Source organism: Anser brachyrhynchus (assembly GCF_964034855.1).
Source record: "Anser brachyrhynchus genome assembly, chromosome: 3".
NCBI lineage: Eukaryota > Metazoa > Chordata > Aves > Anseriformes > Anatidae > Anser > Anser brachyrhynchus.
In genome coordinates, this window is record NC_137696.1 from 28,450,970 (window position 1) to 28,469,518 (window position 18,549).

The window sequence follows — 18,549 nt, forward strand, 5'->3', positions numbered from 1 at the left end:
ACCAATAATATGTCTCAGTCAGGTTGGAAAAGGATTGTACAGCCCTTACTGGCTAGGAGGGATCTTTTGAGAAGTACGTATCAGATGGATTTCCGTCTGCACAAAACAGAAGTCAGCTAAGATTTGGAAGCCTCAAAATCCTTTCACTTCTGCCAGGAATTTAGTTCAAAGCAGCTGCATGTAAATTTTGCATAGCAAACGCTACGCTGACAAATCTTCCTCAGGATTCCTGTTTTTAAATCAACAAGAGTAAACTATATAGAAGAGGAGTTAGCTTTAGGGCACCAAGATTTACCCTATTTTAAAAGAAAAGTGAAAATAACCCTAAGAAAAAAAATAAAGGATTTGAAATATGTATGAGCACACGCACTGCTTTGCCTCATCTCTCCCTGCTGCATAAAGGGGAAACATATTGGCTGTGGCCTTACAGAGATCTAGTACAGATTCCTCAGAAAACAAGCAGCTACCATTCCCAGCCCCTTTCTTTCCCATCCAGAAGTAGGTAACAGGCAGGGAGACAAGAAAGGAGTGTCAACATCAGACTGCGAATTTCCCAAAGGCCCCTCATCCTCCTCCATGCCCTAAACGCAAGAGAGTGGTAAATATTTCCTCATATATTCACAACCCTTTGCAAATGTGTTTCTGGTCCTCATGAAAGAAACAGGAACTTTGTCATTTATTCCTAAGGCAGCAAGATCACTCGAACATTTGACTTCTTTCATTCATGTAATAATAATAATAATAATAATAATAATAATAATAATAATAATAATAATGAAGAGAACAGTAAAAGTTGCTAATGTAAAGCAAAAAAACCACTTCAGCAAGAATGCAGTTGTTAGGACATTTCAAATCCCATTAGTAACTAGCCTTTCAGTATAAAATCACACCCCTGGCATGCCATTTATACGAGTTATTCTCCCTGTCCCCACTCCTACACACTACCTAGATCTCCTTTGATATTTTTAACACATTCCAAATCTTATGAAAATGCTAAACTTACAGCTTTGAGGTTAAAATTTCTCTGCAGGCTAAAGCCAGCCAAACGGCCAGGTAAATACTTGCTACCTCCTTGACAGGGATCATAACAGCAACACCACATGCTGGAAGTGAGGAAGCACTTCCCAGTACATATCCCAGCTTTTACGTATGCTCTATGTGGGTTTGCAAGCCCGACAGCCACACAAGCTCCGTATCAGATATATTTTATAGAAAACTGCCATACAGAAAGCACCAGAGGACCAATGTATGTGCCTGCAGTTGTTTCAGGAATGAGCAACGCCAGTGCCAAGCATTTTGACACTTACTTTTCAAACCTGCTTTTGAATTCTACCTGCATCAACTCTTGCCCGTGCACAAACATCCCAGTGGAAGTACGTGAGGAGTCTGCAAAGGCCTTGGTATGCTGTGCACTCTAGGCAACAGCTGGTCCACACAAAGCTTTTTTCAATGTTGTGATGATGAGAATGGGTGTATGGGAAAACAGCTGCACTACTGCGGCTTCAGAAGTTGTGCTGTCAGCTGAGCTGCCCAGCAGTGCCATGTGTGGAGCTCAGGGCCCCAGCTGGCATCCTCTTTCTGCCTGCAGCTGAGGGGAGGGAAGGAACTGCTGATTCAGATCCACTTCCCCTGCTCCGCCCGTCCTACTTCTTTTTGTGGAAATTACCACCTCTTCAGATCTGACTGCAGAGTGGCTCATGTGGGCACCCCCTAACCTACTTTTGGTCAACCTGAGCCAGGCGTAGCTTATATGGATTAAGCAGGAGGGTTTTGCTAATCCAGATTGATTGAAGTGGGTTAAGGGGCACTCACAAAAGCATCTCTGCGAACAGATCGTGAAAGGGCATTAATTTCTGGGAAAAGGCAATTCGAAGTGGCTGGGCCTACCAATCTCTTTTACTGACACAGCTAAATCACGAGTCCATTTGAATGAGGACGCAAAACATTAGGGATAGGCTTGAGTGTACCTTACAAACAGCAGAGGATGTTCCTGTTTCCCACCAGCTGCATGTTGCTGCCCTCGGAACCGAACTAGGGGAATGGGAAGAGTATTGCTCTCATTTCAGCAGGAAGGCCTGCCTGGAACGTCCAAGCTGTAGCATGGCGGCAGACTAGGAAGAAAGAGGTCATTTCCATCTGATGGGCTCAGACACGTAGCTTAGTGTTAGAAATCAACATAGTTAAAAGTACCAACAGCCCTTTTGCCACAGATGCAGTTACACTGGTCCAGAGGACTTAGGAAGGTATCACTGTAAGCTTCTAATATAATCTGTCCATCCCAGTAGTTTGTGCTATGCAATTATGTCAGCCGTGACAGCAGGAACATCACAGGTAAACCAGCCTCAAGTCATGCCTATCAAGTAGAGAGCTTTCCTATTTAAAGATTAATGTAAGAAATCAATGCACCTCCAGATCGTGCCAACTGATGATCTAACCCAGTGCTAAGCATGCGCAGAAACTTCACGTAACGATGATATGAAATTTATGAGTAGTTAATGCTAAGTGTCTGTTTGCTTCCAAAGTGATTGAAATACTGCTTCAGGAGCTGGCTAAGAGATGTGCTCCTCTTTTCCATGAAGGAAAAGGACTGCTATTTCACTCTCATGACGACAGAGTCGGCTTTCCAACATACGTCTCTTGCATGACAACACATAATTTGAATACATGCTGAACGCTGAAGGCTCTACCATGGCCAGTTAACGGAAAGGGACATATCTTTCTAGCCACCAAAAGCAAAGAGCTTTTTAAGAATGGTGTCAGAACAGTATCCAAAAATGAAACAGCAGTTGCTATTAAGGCCAGGCTGGCAACATGGCCATATGCAGGGACAGCCCTCTGGCTAGTGCAATGCCTATTGACATGTACATATATAAACACCCTGCAATACAGTAAGATTAGATTAGAGCATATTAAATCACAGGTATCTTTTTTTTCAAGTGGTTAAAGCAAACTAGAAAACAATGATGCCTTGGGGAAAGGTTATGTCTAAAATGTATGGCAAGCGTGGAGGACGGTGTGCCCAACGCTTCAGGTTACCCACAACCCAGGGATGTTTTTGGAGTGTTTCCTTTCACAGGAACAAGGGCACTGCAGAAAAGGAAGGAGGAAATTAACAGACACTTAGACTTCACCCTGACTTGAAGTTGTGACTTGGCTGGGACGGGCACGTGGATTCATGACCTGGACAGGGCCCCAGAATTCTGCTGTCCACATACAGCCTTAAGCATCACGAACCATACTTTAACAGCTTTAGCTCAGCTACACCAACATTTAATTACCCATTTAGGACAGGATGCGTCTGAATCACTTGATAAGAGTGCAAAAAAAGCAGGAAATTAGCACTGATGTAATTAATCATATATGGTTCAGCCTGGCAAAACCATTAACCAAGTTGTTTAACATGTAAAACCCATAGAAAGCAGCAGCAGGTTTTGTGTTCCTTCAAGAGCTGTGGAGTGAAGAAACCATAGCTCAGTTTGGCATGTTGTAACCCATCCAGGAGCGTGAACTACTTCTGACTGCAGACTCGTGTCTCAGGGGTACTGAGGTTTAGAACCCAGTGAGATGTCAAAGACTGCTCAGCTTCCTGTCCTCAAGATCTACCTGCATCCTTATGCACATAAATAAAATAACCCTTTCATAAAATATCCCCACATAATTAAAGTTTGCAGCAGTACAAATCCCAAGCTGTTTTAGAACATACACACACAAGAATGGAATGTATAATCACCATGCTCATGCTTTCCCCTTAACTTCACTGAGGGATGGGTTGAAGCTATTTTGAAAGAAGTGCCTCTATCTCCTTCTTAAAACATTAAGCATTCCTGGCAGTAGTAACTGCCTTACAACTAACTCCTCATTAACACTCTTTTAGACCTGCATAACTGCATTGACTTTATGTTGCTCCTAGTCCAAGAACAGGATTATCATCTCAGCACCAAATTTTCTTCTTTATTAAACTGTTACCAATATAAAAAAAATAACTAAGATCAGAGTATGTCCTACTGTTTCCCATCACATCCATAATTTAACATGATAATGCAGAGATTTTTATAAAAAGCTACTTTTAGCTAGGAAGACCAGCCTATTTTACCTGCCAGCAGTGTGTCATGGTGACAGGTAACTATTTTAATGAATTTAATACTCTTATCTGAATTCCTTATCCATGAAAGAAAAATACACTTGCAAATAGGAATATGACACCTGATTTAGATTGAACACAAGCATTAATGTAAAGAACAAGAAATGAAATATCTAACCCTGAGTGATGCTGAGCAGCTGCAGTTTCCATGAACTTTGCAGGAGTTGCAAAAACTTGAGATCTCAGTAGATGATATTTTAAGACATCATACAAAGTCTTTTTCTACTGTTTTCTTTCAGTTTGTCATTTGCGTAAAGGAAGACAGTAGATAAAAACCTAAAGAAATTATCATGTGGAATCCAGATGCCTGAACATAACTATACAGAGCAGGACTTGCAGTGGCAATGCATGTAGAAGCTTGATCAAAGAGAGATCATTAATCATGTACATACAGGTTAGATGAAGGAGAAAGGCCTGAGGAAAAAAACACATGAAAAGTCTTCATCACACAAGTACTTATATGATTGCTTCATAGCTTTTATGGCCTTAAATCCAAGCTAAAAATGCATTATCTAAGGTGGTCTAGGGAATATAGCAAGGATATACCTGCTGAGAATGAGAAAAGGTTTTGTAGCATTCCAAATTTCACTTACTGGTGATAAAATAGCTGTAAGACTGCAGGAATGACTTCTTTCATGGAAGACTGAAGGAGCCCTAGAAAAGCAAGCAAGATAAGTATGCATGTTTTAGCAGAATTCTTTCTAACTACTAATTTTTTATTGGCTAAATACCAAACACTTTACACAGTGAAAAACAAGCATTTTATTTCACTAAACAAAGAGCTTATTTAAAGATTTTTACTATTACTACTTTCACTGAAATTTACTTGAAAAATACAGTTTTGAGCACACATAAAATACAGTGTACAGATGAATAACTCAGTGGTCTAAGTTACTTTTCAAACATGTCAAGAAAATGTTCTCTTCTCCAAGCAAGATGAGAACAATATAGTGAAGCAGCACACTAGCTCTAAGTATCAGACATTCACTGACTTTCAGAAATAGCCTCTCTTTTAAATTGTCAAGATTTCAGTAAGCAGCCTTGCTTTCAGGGAAGCTGTGGGTTTCACGTACAACCCGCCATTTTTGGTGGCAAGCCAGCAAAAACAGTAGGAATTCCCAAATCCTGTCTTGCCACCAAAAAGAGGTGTGTTTTCAACAGCTGTGTCAGCACAACAGTCCTTATGGCCACACCATAAACTGGAAAAATAAACTGATCTCGGTTTTTAAACCTGTAACTAAAACAGTGCTACTTTTAATCCAAATCAGATCATCGGTATGATCCCCAGCTCAGAGTTACAAACAGCTGGGGCAGCACAACTGTGGAGCCACAGGTGGTGGTGGTGGAAGGGAATAGGAAATCCTTAAGATCTGAAGTCAACAACAGGCTATGTGGAACTGTACATAGGACTGTATACAACTGCCATAATGACACTCTACATTTTCTTCAGAGATAACGTCAAATTAAGAAATCCCTCTCTGTTCCTTGCCCTGGCTGCTTCAGCTTGTCACCTTCAGAGTTTTGTACATGTAATAGTTTGAGAAGTTAGATCCTAAAATGGATCTCAGAAATCATCTGGGTTAAGGAAAAAAAAATGCATATTTTTTTTTCTAATCTTACTCCCTTACATTAGCTTGAATTGCTAATTACATTACCTCTGTTACATTGCATGAATTTTGGGGCTAAGAGCTGGGCATTGGCAAACTCTTAAGCCAGTTCTTGCATCACAGAACACATAAAGGATCCTGAACATTTGAGTCAAAATGAAAATCCTCTGAAAATCAACCCCAAGGTGCTCCTGACTACACAGCCCAAAACTGGGACACCTCCTTCAGGAAGAAAATACCCGTATCCCACTTAAAAACCTGGATCCAAATTTGTTGAGCTATGGTTCTATGAACTAGGTGCGTTACAGGTTTTGCACTCCCCACACCTTTCATTTTCACATATTTACAACCCTATGCGTCTGTAAAACACTACCAAAAGCAATTCCTACTCTGCAGTTATAAATGGCTATGCAAAATGTAAGATGGTAGAGAAATGCTCCCTCTAGGTTAGGTTCTGTGTTTGGCTGAATTACTTTAGACCCTATTGATACATCTATCACCTTTGATTAGAGCTGTTGATTATCAGCCCCTCTGAGAGACAACTCCTAAGTTTCTGAAGCTGGGTTCTCCGTGTTGCATCAAAACTCTGCGAGCAGTTCTGGAAAGAAAAGTCCTGAGCCTTTCCACTGCTCAGTCTTCACACATTGGTGCAAAACCCTTTAAGCGGAATTGTTTAGACCACATAACACCCACAAGTTGCAATTTATTAAAGTTTGGCTGTCTAATCACCGCAGACTTTTCCGAAGTCGATCTCCACAGTAACAACTATTTTCTGCTTTACTGACTCAGGGAAATTCATTCTAGTTTTTCTCCCCTTACCTCCCATCCACCCTTTTATTTCTGTGCCATGTTTCCTCACTCTCCCCTGCATCTACTGCGCCTTTTGCGGTCGAAATAACTACAGCTGGCATTTCCCAGTGTTGCTAGTGGAGACTGGGATGGTCTGCGCGATTTGTCCCCTCACCAGCAGATCTGCCCTAAACTTGCCAGTTTGTTTGGCCACAGTTTCCTCAGTTCAGTAACAGTAACATGAAATCGTGAGTAATTATCTGGAGCTTCTGGTAACAGAAACAGGTAATAGCAGGCTGCAATGTTTTGTGTTTGCCGTCGGTTACTTCAGGTTTGCGACAGGCAGCCCAGCAGCGCGCCGGCTGCGAGGTCACCTACCGACATGGGGCTGGGAATTCCCACAGGAGAAATCCTGGATTTTTTTTCTCTCTCTCTTTTCTGAGATTAATTTTAGTCAGCTTTCTGTAAATGCTTTATTCACACGTAAAATACATGAAAAGCGGGATTCCCCCGCGTAACGCCGTGGTTCCCAGCCTCGGGCCGGACCCAGCCGCCCTCACAGCCGCCGGCCGGAGCCCTTTGAAAGCCCGGCGGCCCGGAGCCGCCCGGTGTTTTTTTTTCCAGCACGCTTTTGTTCAGCGTGGAGCCACCCTCCCGCCGAACAAAGGGCCTTCCAGCCGGGAGAACTTGGACCGGGTTCAACCTCGAGAAGCAAACCGCTTCGTTCCTGCGGAGCCAACCTCACGTCTGCGCCCAGCTCGCCCTCCGGCGCCCTGAGGGTTGGTCCCCGGCCCCAGGCACGCCTTCACGGCTATTTGTGACCGGGACACAGACACCACCTCGAGGCCTGGACACCTCAGCGTGCGAGGAGACGGCCCGAGCCTGACCCGGACGAGTCCCGGTGGTGCCTGCTCGTGCGGTGCCCAGCGGCAAGCTGCTGCGGGATTCGAACCCGTAACCCTGCGGGAGGCTCGCGGGAGGCCTCTCTCTCTCCCCCCCCACCGCGCCCCGCCTCGCCTGCTGGGGTCGCTGTGTCGGCCGCGCGCCCCGCTGGCGGGGCCGCGATCTCTGAGTCACGCGCTTCGTGATTGGGCGGCCGCTTCCCGCCGGCCAATGGGAGGCGGCCTCTTGCGCCGACGCGACGCCCGCCGCGGGCGCCATCTTGCCGCCGGCCGGGGCAGCGGGAGTAGGGGGACGCGCCGCGCCATGCCGCACTACCAGGCCTGGGAGGAGTTCACCCGCGCCGCCGAGAAGCTCTACCTCGCCGACCCCATGAAGGTGAGCAAGGGCCGCCGCCGCCGCCCCACCTCGAGCCTGAGCAGGGCCCCGGGGGAGCCTCGGCGGGCCTCGGGTGAGGCCCCGGCTGGCGGCGGGGACGGCTCCGTGGCTCCGGCGCTCTCGCTGTGGTGTCCTTCGGCTGTGAAGCCGTGTCCCTTTGAATTTTTCTCACTAAAAACCGAAAGAAAGCGTTTATTAGCTCACGGGTTGTGTTATTACCTGCAGCGTTGCTTCAGGGGGTTGTTTCCTAAAGAACAGTTGCTCTAGGAATTCACTTCTTGCTATATGACTGCTCTCGGGTTTGGTAACTTTTTTTTAGGTATACGGTTTGAGCAAGCTTCAGCCTTGCAAACATTTTGGCCAAAAAAGCAGTGCAAAAGGTAATGTGGGAGTCATAAGCCTGAGAAGACATCAGCAAAAAGGACTTAGTTTTGTTCACCCGAAGTAGGGGACACAGAACCTCTAGAAGTGGAATAGAGGAATGGAATAGAACCTCTAGAAGTAGCATGTCTGTCTTTAATTAGCATAAATGCCCCCTTCGTGTGCAATTGTCATTCATCTACTGATAATAAAGTAAACTGTTGTGTTGTACCCTCTTATGCTCTGCAGTATCTAATTAAGTGAAGAGTTTGGGAAGGGTGTCAGCACAGCCAGGAGTTGCTTTCCCCCTTATGAAAAAGATTGCGTAGGCCCTGGTACTCTCCTTCTAACTTGTAGGGGAGCTAGCTTGAGAAGCTTTCATGCACAATCACACTCTTCAAGGAACTGAAGGAAGAGTAAGACCTGTGGGAGATGCGTCTGTGTTCTTTTGGGGCTGATTAAGCTTGGTAGTGAGTGGTCTTGCCTTTTGTGGGAGCAAGATAATGCACGTCTGTTTGCAACAGCCCCTGTCCTGATTCCGGGCTTGCTCAGTTGAGAGATTTAGTTAGTTGTTGTGGCCAGAGGAAGACTGTTTCTTAAACAAGAAGGATAAACTTGTAAACAAGAAGGATAAACTTGTGAAGAGATCCATCTCAGAGCAGAAATCTTAAAACGTATTTTGTAGTCAAGATGGTGGTTGATGATATAGCAGGTCACTGTATGACAAAGATCTCTTTATAGCAAGAGTTGTTTTAATTCAGAATGTTCTCAAAAGCACAAGTTGGTTTCCTTCTAGATAGTATACTAATGCTAGCTGACACTAGAAACAGTAGATAAGAAATCTCCTTGGCCAGTTCTGCATTCAGTAGGAAGCATTTAATGCTCAGTCAAATGCTGAGAGTGTTGATTTTTATCACAGTGTTTTGGAGAACTTGTGTAATTTGAGAGTCCAGAAGGGCTATGGGTAGACTGAATCTCAGGGCAGGTTACTACAGTAGGAATTATTTTTAGTGACAAGCTGAATGCTTGCTTTCTGACTTCAAGTGTAACCTTGTTGAGTCTTGAAAGCAGTTTAATTTCAAAGAACTCTCTTCAGTGCTTTGGTTTTAATTACTCTAAAAATGTTATTCTTGTATCTTCCCTTTCCACTTGTAAAAGTCTTATAATGCTTCAAGCCTGTCTATAGGCTTTAATGTTGCTATTGAATTAACTGCAGTGACTGGAAATACAGCATTTACACAACACTTTACATTTTTTCTTCTACAGTACCTAATGTTGAGTTTACCCCACTCAGCAGATCCTTTTCAAGTCTTCACATAGAACTATTTTCCTGAGTGTTTCTTGTCTATAAACATAACTTTTCTTTCACTTTTTCTAAGTGGGATAGATGGCGAGTGGGTGTCTTGTAAGTAAATTGCAGGAGTCATGCCATTGCTGTACTTACGGTGGTTTTGAACGTGCCCTATGTAAAGCTCACTGACATTACTGTAATACTGATTTAGCGTGTTAGGCAAGGAAATGTGGTGATGCAACTTCTAAACCACCCTGGCTGTAAGGTTTGCGGACAGTGGAGCTGAGGACCACCAAGAGGTAGTGAAACGGTGAAGCAGTATATAACTTCAGTAAAAGGCAGTCTGAATTTGGGCAGTCTTCCCTCAGATATGTTGTGATGGTAATAGATGTTAATTTATAGATGTTAATTTGTAAAATGTTTGTCATTTCAGGTGCGGGTTGTTCTCAAATACCGACACTGTGATGGGAACCTCTGTATCAAAGTAACGGATGATGTAGCTGTAAGTAAAGAACATAGTTCCCTTTAAAAGGCGTACTGTACCTCTCAAGGACTTGTGCTTTGCTGTCAGTCAGCTGTCAGCTTATGAACCCTTGTCTTGAGCACGTGGGGGTTTTCTAAAAAAAAAAAAAAAACTAATTTTGCTCAGATTTCCTTAGTTTCTGTCTGTGACATATGCTGATCTGTGTTCAACTCTGCATAATCCAGTGGAAATTTGAACACTTAAGTGTTTTTTAGAGGTCTTAATGTAGTTGTTAGGATTCTATGAAAACAAGGAAAAGAGCATTACAAAAATCTTAGACCCTCTCTCCATCTGAAAGTTCTTCATGGAACTACGTTGGTAGCTTCCAATTAAGTGCATAAGGATCATCTTCAAACAGCTGTTTACTAGTGAGAGTTCAGTCCTTTCAACCTGCTCGGAGCGGTGACAACTTGAAACTGTAGGGTTATCTGCTGCTTTGTGATGAGGAGATGCTGGAGTGGTACCAGACTGAACTGCAAGATTCACTTGCACTTCAGAGGTCCCATCTTCTGAAATAATGTTATGGTGCCATAACCATTTGTTATGCATTCAGCAGAACTTGTGCTACATACCTGTAACGCAGATTTTTGCAGCGCACTTTCAGTGGTTGCTGTACAAGGCAATGGAGCAGCTGCATTTATTGATTGCTCTTGTTCTAAATAGCACTTAGAAATGTTTGAAGTTAGGATATGAGATGTAGACAGCAGGTAGAAATGGATTTGCATGTGCACACCAGCAGCATGTTCCTGGTGCTAGTGATGTTAAAGCCCAGTTGTTCTGCAGTCTGAGTAACCATCAGTAATTAGTATGCCCTTCTCTTGGGTTCAGATTTGGAAAAATCAGATTTCTCCTTTCTGGGAAAAAGTAGTCTGGCATTGGTATTTCCAACATCCGGGAAAGATGCAAAACTTCAGTAACGACACTTCTAGATGGGATAATAGGGCTTACAGTGGGTGAGGTGTTGAAAATGGGGCTCTGGTAACAAGCCAGTGAAGGACAGGTCAGTTGATACCTTCCATGGTGGAAGACTGGAGTCGGGTGGTTTGTGAACTTCCAGCTGTTTTCAGTTATAGACCTCCTTATGTGCTGCCTGTCGTGAGAGGCTGTTACGCTGTTTGAATTGTTCGTTCCCTTTCTATAAAGGGAGAGAAGAGAGGGTTTCTTTGCTGCTAACTGCAGAACTAAGGAAAAATCAAACTTTTTTTCTATTCTTTGTCTCTGAATTAAAATAGTTTATTGCTGGCAAAAGTTGCTGTGTTGAGGGCACTGAAGGATGGACCATTGTTTTTTTTTTTATTATTATTATTAAATAGGCCTGAACAGCCATGCTTATCGTGTACAAGCATAAGAAATTATTATCATGCAAAAAAATCCTAAGCAGCCTTTTTATGATCAATCCCTGATATTACTCTTGTTCCTTTTGCATTTACAGGCTTGTAACGTGAAATAATTTCTCTTTATCTTAATCAGATATTTTCACTGTTTAGAACCGTCTCAAACAGATTTTGCTTGGGGTAGGGGATCCTCTTCACTAGGAAATACGGAACTGTTTTTATGTCGCTGGCAGTGTGTATTCACTTTCAGAATAGAGAATAGGAGAGTGTCCTGGTTCCAGTTAGGACAGAGTTAATTTTCCTCCTAGTAGCTGGTAGGGTGCTATGTTTTGGATTAGGATGAGAAGAGCGCTGATAACATGCTGATGTTTTAATTGTTGCAGAGCAGTGTTTACACCAGGCCAAGGACTTTTCGGCTTCTCGCTCTGTCCTGCCAGCGAGCAGGCTGGGGGTGCAGCAGGAGCTGGGAGGGGACAGACCCAGGACAGCTGACCCAAAGTGGCCAAAGGGGTATTCCATACCATCTGACGTCATGCTAAACAATATATAGGGGTGGCTGGCCGGGGTGGGGGGGCCGGCTGCTCGGGGATAGGCTGGGCATCGGTCAGCGAGTGGTGAGCAATTGCATTGTGCATCACTTGTTTCTTACACATTATTATTATTAATACTATTATCATTATCACTATTATTATTATTGTTATTATTATATTCCTGTCTTAATAAACTGTCTTTATCTCAACTCACCGGCTTCACTTTCCCGTTTCTCTCCCCCATCCCAGAGAGGGAGGGGGGAGGGTGAGCGAGCGGCTGTGTGGTGTTTAGCTGCCAGCCGGGTTAAACCACAACAGAGAGTAATTTTGTTATCTAAACGTAGTAGATTTTAAGCCTGAACAAGGGTGTCCTTAAAGACAGTTTTAAAATGCAAGTTTTAGCACCTTTTTTGAGAGAGAAGACACTCTCAAAATGATGAGCTTCACTACTTTTGAAATGGAAGGCAAGAGCCTCTGAGAAAACTTAATACATATACATCTGTGCTTAAAATTTAAAAGACGGTAGGCTTGTATTGGTGCTGCCTCATGGTAACCAAATGCCACAAATCAGCATTTAAGTACTTACCACCTTTTGTGTGTTCAGGCACAAATTTGTTGCAACTATGAACAGGATAAAAGTAGTGCAAGTGAAATCTGATATTAAACAACTTTCTCTTCCAGTGTCTGCTGTATAGAACAGACCAAGCGCAAGACGTAAAGAAGATCGAGAAATTCCATAGCCAGCTAATGCGACTCATGGTGTCTAAGGAATCCCGCAGTGCTGCCATGGAAACAGACTGAATTGCTGAAAAGAAAATGAATGCTCCAGTCATATTTCACTGGAAGAAAATATCTCTGAATTGAATGAATAGTGGGACAGGAGATGCTTTGATGTACTGAAGTGGACAAGCTGACAAGTCTGAAGTATTTTCTTCCCCAGACTCCACTTTGGAAAACTATGAAAATAAATGCTTTCAATCGAAAGCTTATATTTATTTTTGGGAATTGAACAAGAAACTATTCTTACACACTAAGTATGTTAAGAAGACAAATCTTTACAAATGTATAGTACTTTTGCCTGATTTTGATGGCCCATACGTGTATTTCTGGAAAGTTGCGATAAAATTTCATATAGATTTCATTGTGTTCAAATGTTATGCTGATGTATTCTTACAGTGAGGTTTATTAACCGAATACTGTAGCATGATGACTGGATCTAATAAATATTTACATAAATGATATATTTGGGGGGGGGGAGGGTAGAAGAATGGGTGTTTTCTGAATTGAAACGTTAAAATTGCCAATGTATACTAACACTGTCACTAGCAGGATTTTAGATCTTTGTATTGATCTTGGTCATATGTTGTGTAACAGTATCAGTGATGCGGTCTGTAGAACTGTTATTGGCTAAATAATTAAACTTCTCTATTTAAAACCTTAAAGTAACACTTAGATTTTTGCAGTTACCTAGCAATACTCAAGCAGATAGTTTTTCATGTTATGCAAATACTGATATAAAATATCAGAAGCTTTTTTTCCAGTACTTGAACTATTTTATACTAGCAGGGGGAACCTTTTCCATCCTTGCCTCAGGCGAAGAATATCAGCAAGACATATTCTAGAAACTGTTGCCTATTATGTTAATAGAAAAATGCAACCAAACGCTCTCCGGGGTCGTCATTTTAGCAGCTTGCTAACTGCATTTTCAAATGTTATATGTGGCAGATGGATGTCAGCCAACTGAAAAAAATGGATGAAAACCAACTTAATAAATACTTAACTGCTGCTGACAAAAATAGATGAATGCTCATGTGGCTTAGACTTTTTCCCATTGTTGCCTCTGGTAGGGTGATGGAAACTTTAGCTGTCTTTTGCAAAGGCTTTTTGCTTGACGACCCAGTAGCTGAAATTGATACTTGCTTTAACTAGGCTTTGCATACCTAAAACCAGATGTTTTTTTAATGTAATTATGCTATTAAGCCATGAAAGCAAAACAGAGCTGTACAAAGACTTGTCTGTGCTGGCATTTAAATATAATAAAACAGCCCTCTTAAATAACTACCTGTTCTCACTTACATAAAAATAATTGTGCTACTCAGAAGCAGTGGAATTCCCATATTTTCCAAGGACTCAAACCAAAACTGAGGCTTGAATATTGTATGAGAATACCACCCATTCAGCTGATCATACAATGTTGCATACTGTTGGAAAATTGAGTGCTGAATTGCTGGTGGCTACTCCAAATTCTAGTATGTAGGTGTGACTGACGTGTAATGTTTTTTTTCTTTTGGATTGTTTTTTGAAATACAGATGAATCCGGAGAGAATGCTAAGCTTTGTTCATAATTAAACTGTGATGCTGAGGATTTTAATTGGTGTTCCAAATTATTGTCTTAATACATGCAATTAAATATTAAGTATTTAAATGATTTTAACCTAATAACCTAAAGCACTGTTCTACAGTATGTATGGTTGCTATACAGAAGTCACACAGTAAGCTTTAAGCTGTTGACAGGTATAACGGCTGCAGCTCTATCAGTGTAATTTTTGGCCATCTCTTATAAATCAGTTTGTCACTTAGATGTCTGCTCTAAGCTAAGGTACAGAAGGGCTTGAGTGGTATTTGCTTGTGCATGAAGGATAAAAGTAGAGAGAAAGAGAACTGCAGGCAGACTTGATGCAGCAAGGGGCTGAAAGGCTTAAACAGGTTTTAGAGGGGACCACTGCTGACTAGTTGAGGGGGGATTACAGGAGCAGTTTTTAAGGAAAAGAGGCAAGGAAATGGATTTCTAGTTTTCTAAATTTAGAAATTATTTCTGTAAAACTATATGGAAATATTAATACTAGTTTCTTAAGGGTATTGGTTACTCGGCTTGTTCTCCAAATACGTGCAGAAAAATGCAGATGGTAACATGCAATTATAATGAACAAGAATATTGATAAAGCTATTGCTTAAAAACAAAAAAGGTTTTTGTAGGTCCTTTAGAAAAAGGACATGTTTCTTGACTTTATCCTGGAGTTTTCAACTACTTTGGTACTGTTTGTAGGATAGTAGAAATGCTGTGAACTCAAAGCTTCTTTTTCTTGCTTTTGCTCTTGCTGAGAGTATGGTATGCATGTGTGCATTGTACTGTAGTCACTGTATCCTAATAAAACTTTGTCAATGGGTTAGCCCATCATATTGCCAACTACCTGAAGGTGTCCATTGATATGTGATGAAAAATCAGCTTAATACGTCTGCTGCTGCACCAAAGAGTGATTGATTCTATCTGCATTTGAAGCACGGAATTTGGCAGCCCAGCATTATCACCAAATGTTTCTGTTTCCCAGCTGGCAGTTTACACCAATTACAGGAGCGGATAGGTAACTTGTGCAGTAATAGGTGACCTTTGCAGCAGAAGTGGAATGATTAAAAAAAAAATGTTTTCTCTTCCTCTCTTGTTTTGTTGCTGCATCTTAGTCATCTTCAGCAACTGTTTCATTCTGCGAGCACAGTGTAATAAACAATATGGGTCTTTTCCTTTAGAGGTTTTAATTCTGAGCTTCTGAATATATAGTCTGTTCTATAAGCATATTCTGGATTACAGGAAGATCCCTAAGTTATCTGTGGTAGTGAGAATTGGTCACAAAAGTTTGGGTTTAGAGATGCTTATGCTTTGCTTTTCACCAAAGTCCTGAACTAACACTTTGAAGAGCATCAGATTTATTCTGGAAAATTAGGTGCTTTTGTGCTTGAGCCTGTGAAAATGGGAAATAGAATTGAAGTCAAACAAGTGCTTCTAAGAATGCTATAACTTGTCAAAATAACTATATTTTACCTCTCCAAGTTCCTTCCTGCAGTGTAAAAAAGTGGGTAATATTATTGAATATTACTGTATATATTGCTGTATTACTGTTTTGCTGTAATAAATGTGAAGGAACCTTGGTGTCTGCCTGACATGCTCAGGAAGACTTTGATGATTACTTATTACAATAGGTTGATTTTGTAAGGGAATACATCATCTGGAAAGCATGTTGGCCCTTATGCTATACAAATCTCACTTCACTCCTATTAAGTGAGGATGATATCACAGTATTGTCCTCCAATGTACCTGTGCTTTTTTCCTTTCTTTTCCTTTCTTAGGGAAAGATATAACACAGAAATAGCCATCTTTTAAATGGTGCTTGATATCTAAAGTAGAACAAAGAATATATAGCAAATAGCTGACATGTGGCTTTTATTTTCTATGTACGTTATTCTCATCTAGAGACCAGATTCTGCAACAGTCCTATTTCTTCAAGAGACTCTGAGCATTAGCGGGGGACCTTAGGGAGTGGGATCATGGTTGAAGACAGTATTATTCTTTGTACAATGCACTGTGCTAAGGTACCTTCAAATGACCGAAACAAAGTTGTTTTGGTCAAGCATATCTAAGGAGCCTTCTTGTAAAGATTCTTTAAGAATGGTACCACTAACGACTTTCTGTTTTCTTTTTTCTTTCTTTCTTTTTTTTTTTTTAAGAAATGTCTAGTCTGTGAAGAACCACATCTACATTTTGCTTAAGTTAATAGTGATTTGATTCCCAAGACATGGAGGTGTCTATTCTGAAAACTTGATACCGCTTTAAAGGTAGACGCTGCATGACTCAAGGTAATGCAACTGTTTGTTTATATAGATGTTTATCTTTTACACAGGCCTTGAAAGCTCAAAGACGGGTATTTAAATACAGGCAAGAGTTGAATCGTCTTTGTTGCTGGAGATGACGTAAAAACATACCTTTCATCTGTTGCTACCTTTACAGTTAGTAGACTCTTCAGACTGACTTCCAGATAAAGCTCCCTAGCTTGTATGGGGCTGAATTATCTCATTTGAATTACCATGCATGGAAGGCAGATGGGCTTTTCAGTCTGTAGAGGTGTTCCTGAGATGAGAATGATGCTGTGGTATTTTAGGAGCAGAATAGTTACTCAGCAGAATACAAAGCATAGTTTTTCATTAGCCCCTGCAAGTGTGCTTTGGCTGTTGTAACACTAAAAGCTGTCAGGAGAATGTGGGCTTAAATTGGACCATGTAAAACTAAAGTCTTGAGGACTGACCCAATAAAAACACAGTCGCAACGTGACAGCAGAGTTAGTTGCCTTCAGGCTGGTGCAGGCACTATGTTGAACATGGTCTTTGCTTCTGGTGTATATACGTGTTTATTTCTTATGATGCGCCTAAGTTAGTTACAGGTGTTCTTGGAGTCCCGTAACTGAGAATATAATTATTTTTGGTCATTCTTAAAAACATCTTCGGTAATTCGTGGCATGTCTGAGTGCTCATATTTGAAAAAATGGCCAGGGTCCTAGCAACAGCCTTATGCTCAGCCTATTAGTACCCCCCATGAAGACAGTTCCTAGTTTTTGGACGTTTTGATATTATAAAACAAAGAGTACATTGTTTCTCTACTACTGTAATGATGGCTTTTATGAAAGTGTTTTCTATTTAAATCAAGACCACTGTTACGGATATTTTGCTTTGTTTTTGTAGCAAATTTTGATTGTGTGCTCACATTTGTCTGTCCCCTTTTAGTCATTTTGTTAGAACTTAAAACATTAATCATACTGAGAGGTCAGGGAGAGGTTTTTTATTTGTTTTGTTTCCTTTGAAGTTGTATTAGCACATTGGGTTCATTTTTTGTCTACAAGTGATATCTTCATAAAAGGACTATAGATATATTTTAAGCAGGTTGCTGATGCATATATGTATATCCGTCTATAATATAGTTATCATTGTGTGGCTAAAAGATTAAAGGCTTGTCTCAGGGCACTGACAAATGAACACTGGCAAATTCTGAGCGTGTCTTAAAGCTGTTAACTCCCAAGGACATCTGTTCCTTTAGGGAGTCAGCAGATGAACTAATGCTTCAGACTCGTGAACGTGAAAGTCAATGTCTTTAAATTGCCATAAAAGATACCTTTTAAATTTGGAGTCAAGGGGGAAGCTGACCTTTCAGTTAGCGTCTGACTGTTGGAAGTTTGTTTTGTTTTGTAACAAATTTTCTATGGCACTGCTACCTGGTAGTTGAGGACAGTAGCCAAAGAAATAAGAAAGATTCACCAGGGCTTATACCCGTGGAAAAACCTGTGTGTTGGTCATATAGCAGGACCACTTAACACATGACTGTATTTAAATATGCTAATAACCAACCATGTTTTCAATGTGTTTCAACGAGAGAGTCCAGAGAAGGACAACGAAGCTGGTGAGGGGTCTGGAGGACAAGTCTTACGAGGGGCGGCTGAGGGAGCTGGGATTGTTCAGCCTGGAGAAGAGGAGACTCAGGGGCGACCTTATCGCATTCTATAGGTACCTTAAAGGAGGCTGTAGCAAGGTAGGGGCTGGTCTATTCTCCAACGTGCCTGGTGACAGGACGAGGGGGAATGGGCTAAAGTTGCGCCAGGGGAGCTTTAGGTTGGATATTAGGAAGAACTTCTTTACCGAAAGGGTTGTTAGGCATTGGAATGGGCTGCCCAGGGAAGCGGTTGAGTCACCATCCCTGGAGGTCTTTAAGAGACGTTTAGATGTTGAACTTAGTGATATGGTTTAATGGAGGACTTGTTAGTGTTAGGTCAGAGGTTGGACTAGGTGATCTTGGAGGTCTCTTCCAACCTAGACGATTCTGTGATTCTGTGTGATTCTGTGATTCTGTGAGAGCAAACAGCTACTTTTCAAATACCT

The 18,549-nt window shown here is 41.6% G+C and overlaps 1 protein-coding gene across 2 annotated transcripts; it reads left to right on the forward strand.

Annotated features, from left to right (window-relative positions):
- The first annotated feature begins 6,668 nt into the window (after nucleotides 1-6,668).
- On the forward strand, nucleotides 6,669-15,043 carry SRP9 (signal recognition particle 9). 2 transcript variants are annotated; one of them, XM_080586321.1, is made up of 3 exons: nucleotides 6,669-7,815; nucleotides 9,900-9,968; nucleotides 11,707-11,877. In XM_080586321.1, the coding sequence occupies exons 1-3, from the start codon at nucleotides 7,651-7,653 to the stop codon at nucleotides 11,860-11,862; spliced, it is 390 nt and encodes a 129-aa protein (XP_080442447.1). In that variant the 5' UTR covers nucleotides 6,669-7,650; the 3' UTR covers nucleotides 11,863-11,877. The 2 variants fall into 2 exon arrangements, with proteins under 2 accessions (XP_080442447.1, XP_080442448.1); XM_080586322.1 differs by lacking the exon at nucleotides 11,707-11,877 and adding an exon at nucleotides 12,535-15,043 and having other exon boundaries at nucleotides 7,658-7,815.
- Nucleotides 15,044-18,549: the final 3,506 nt, after the last annotated feature.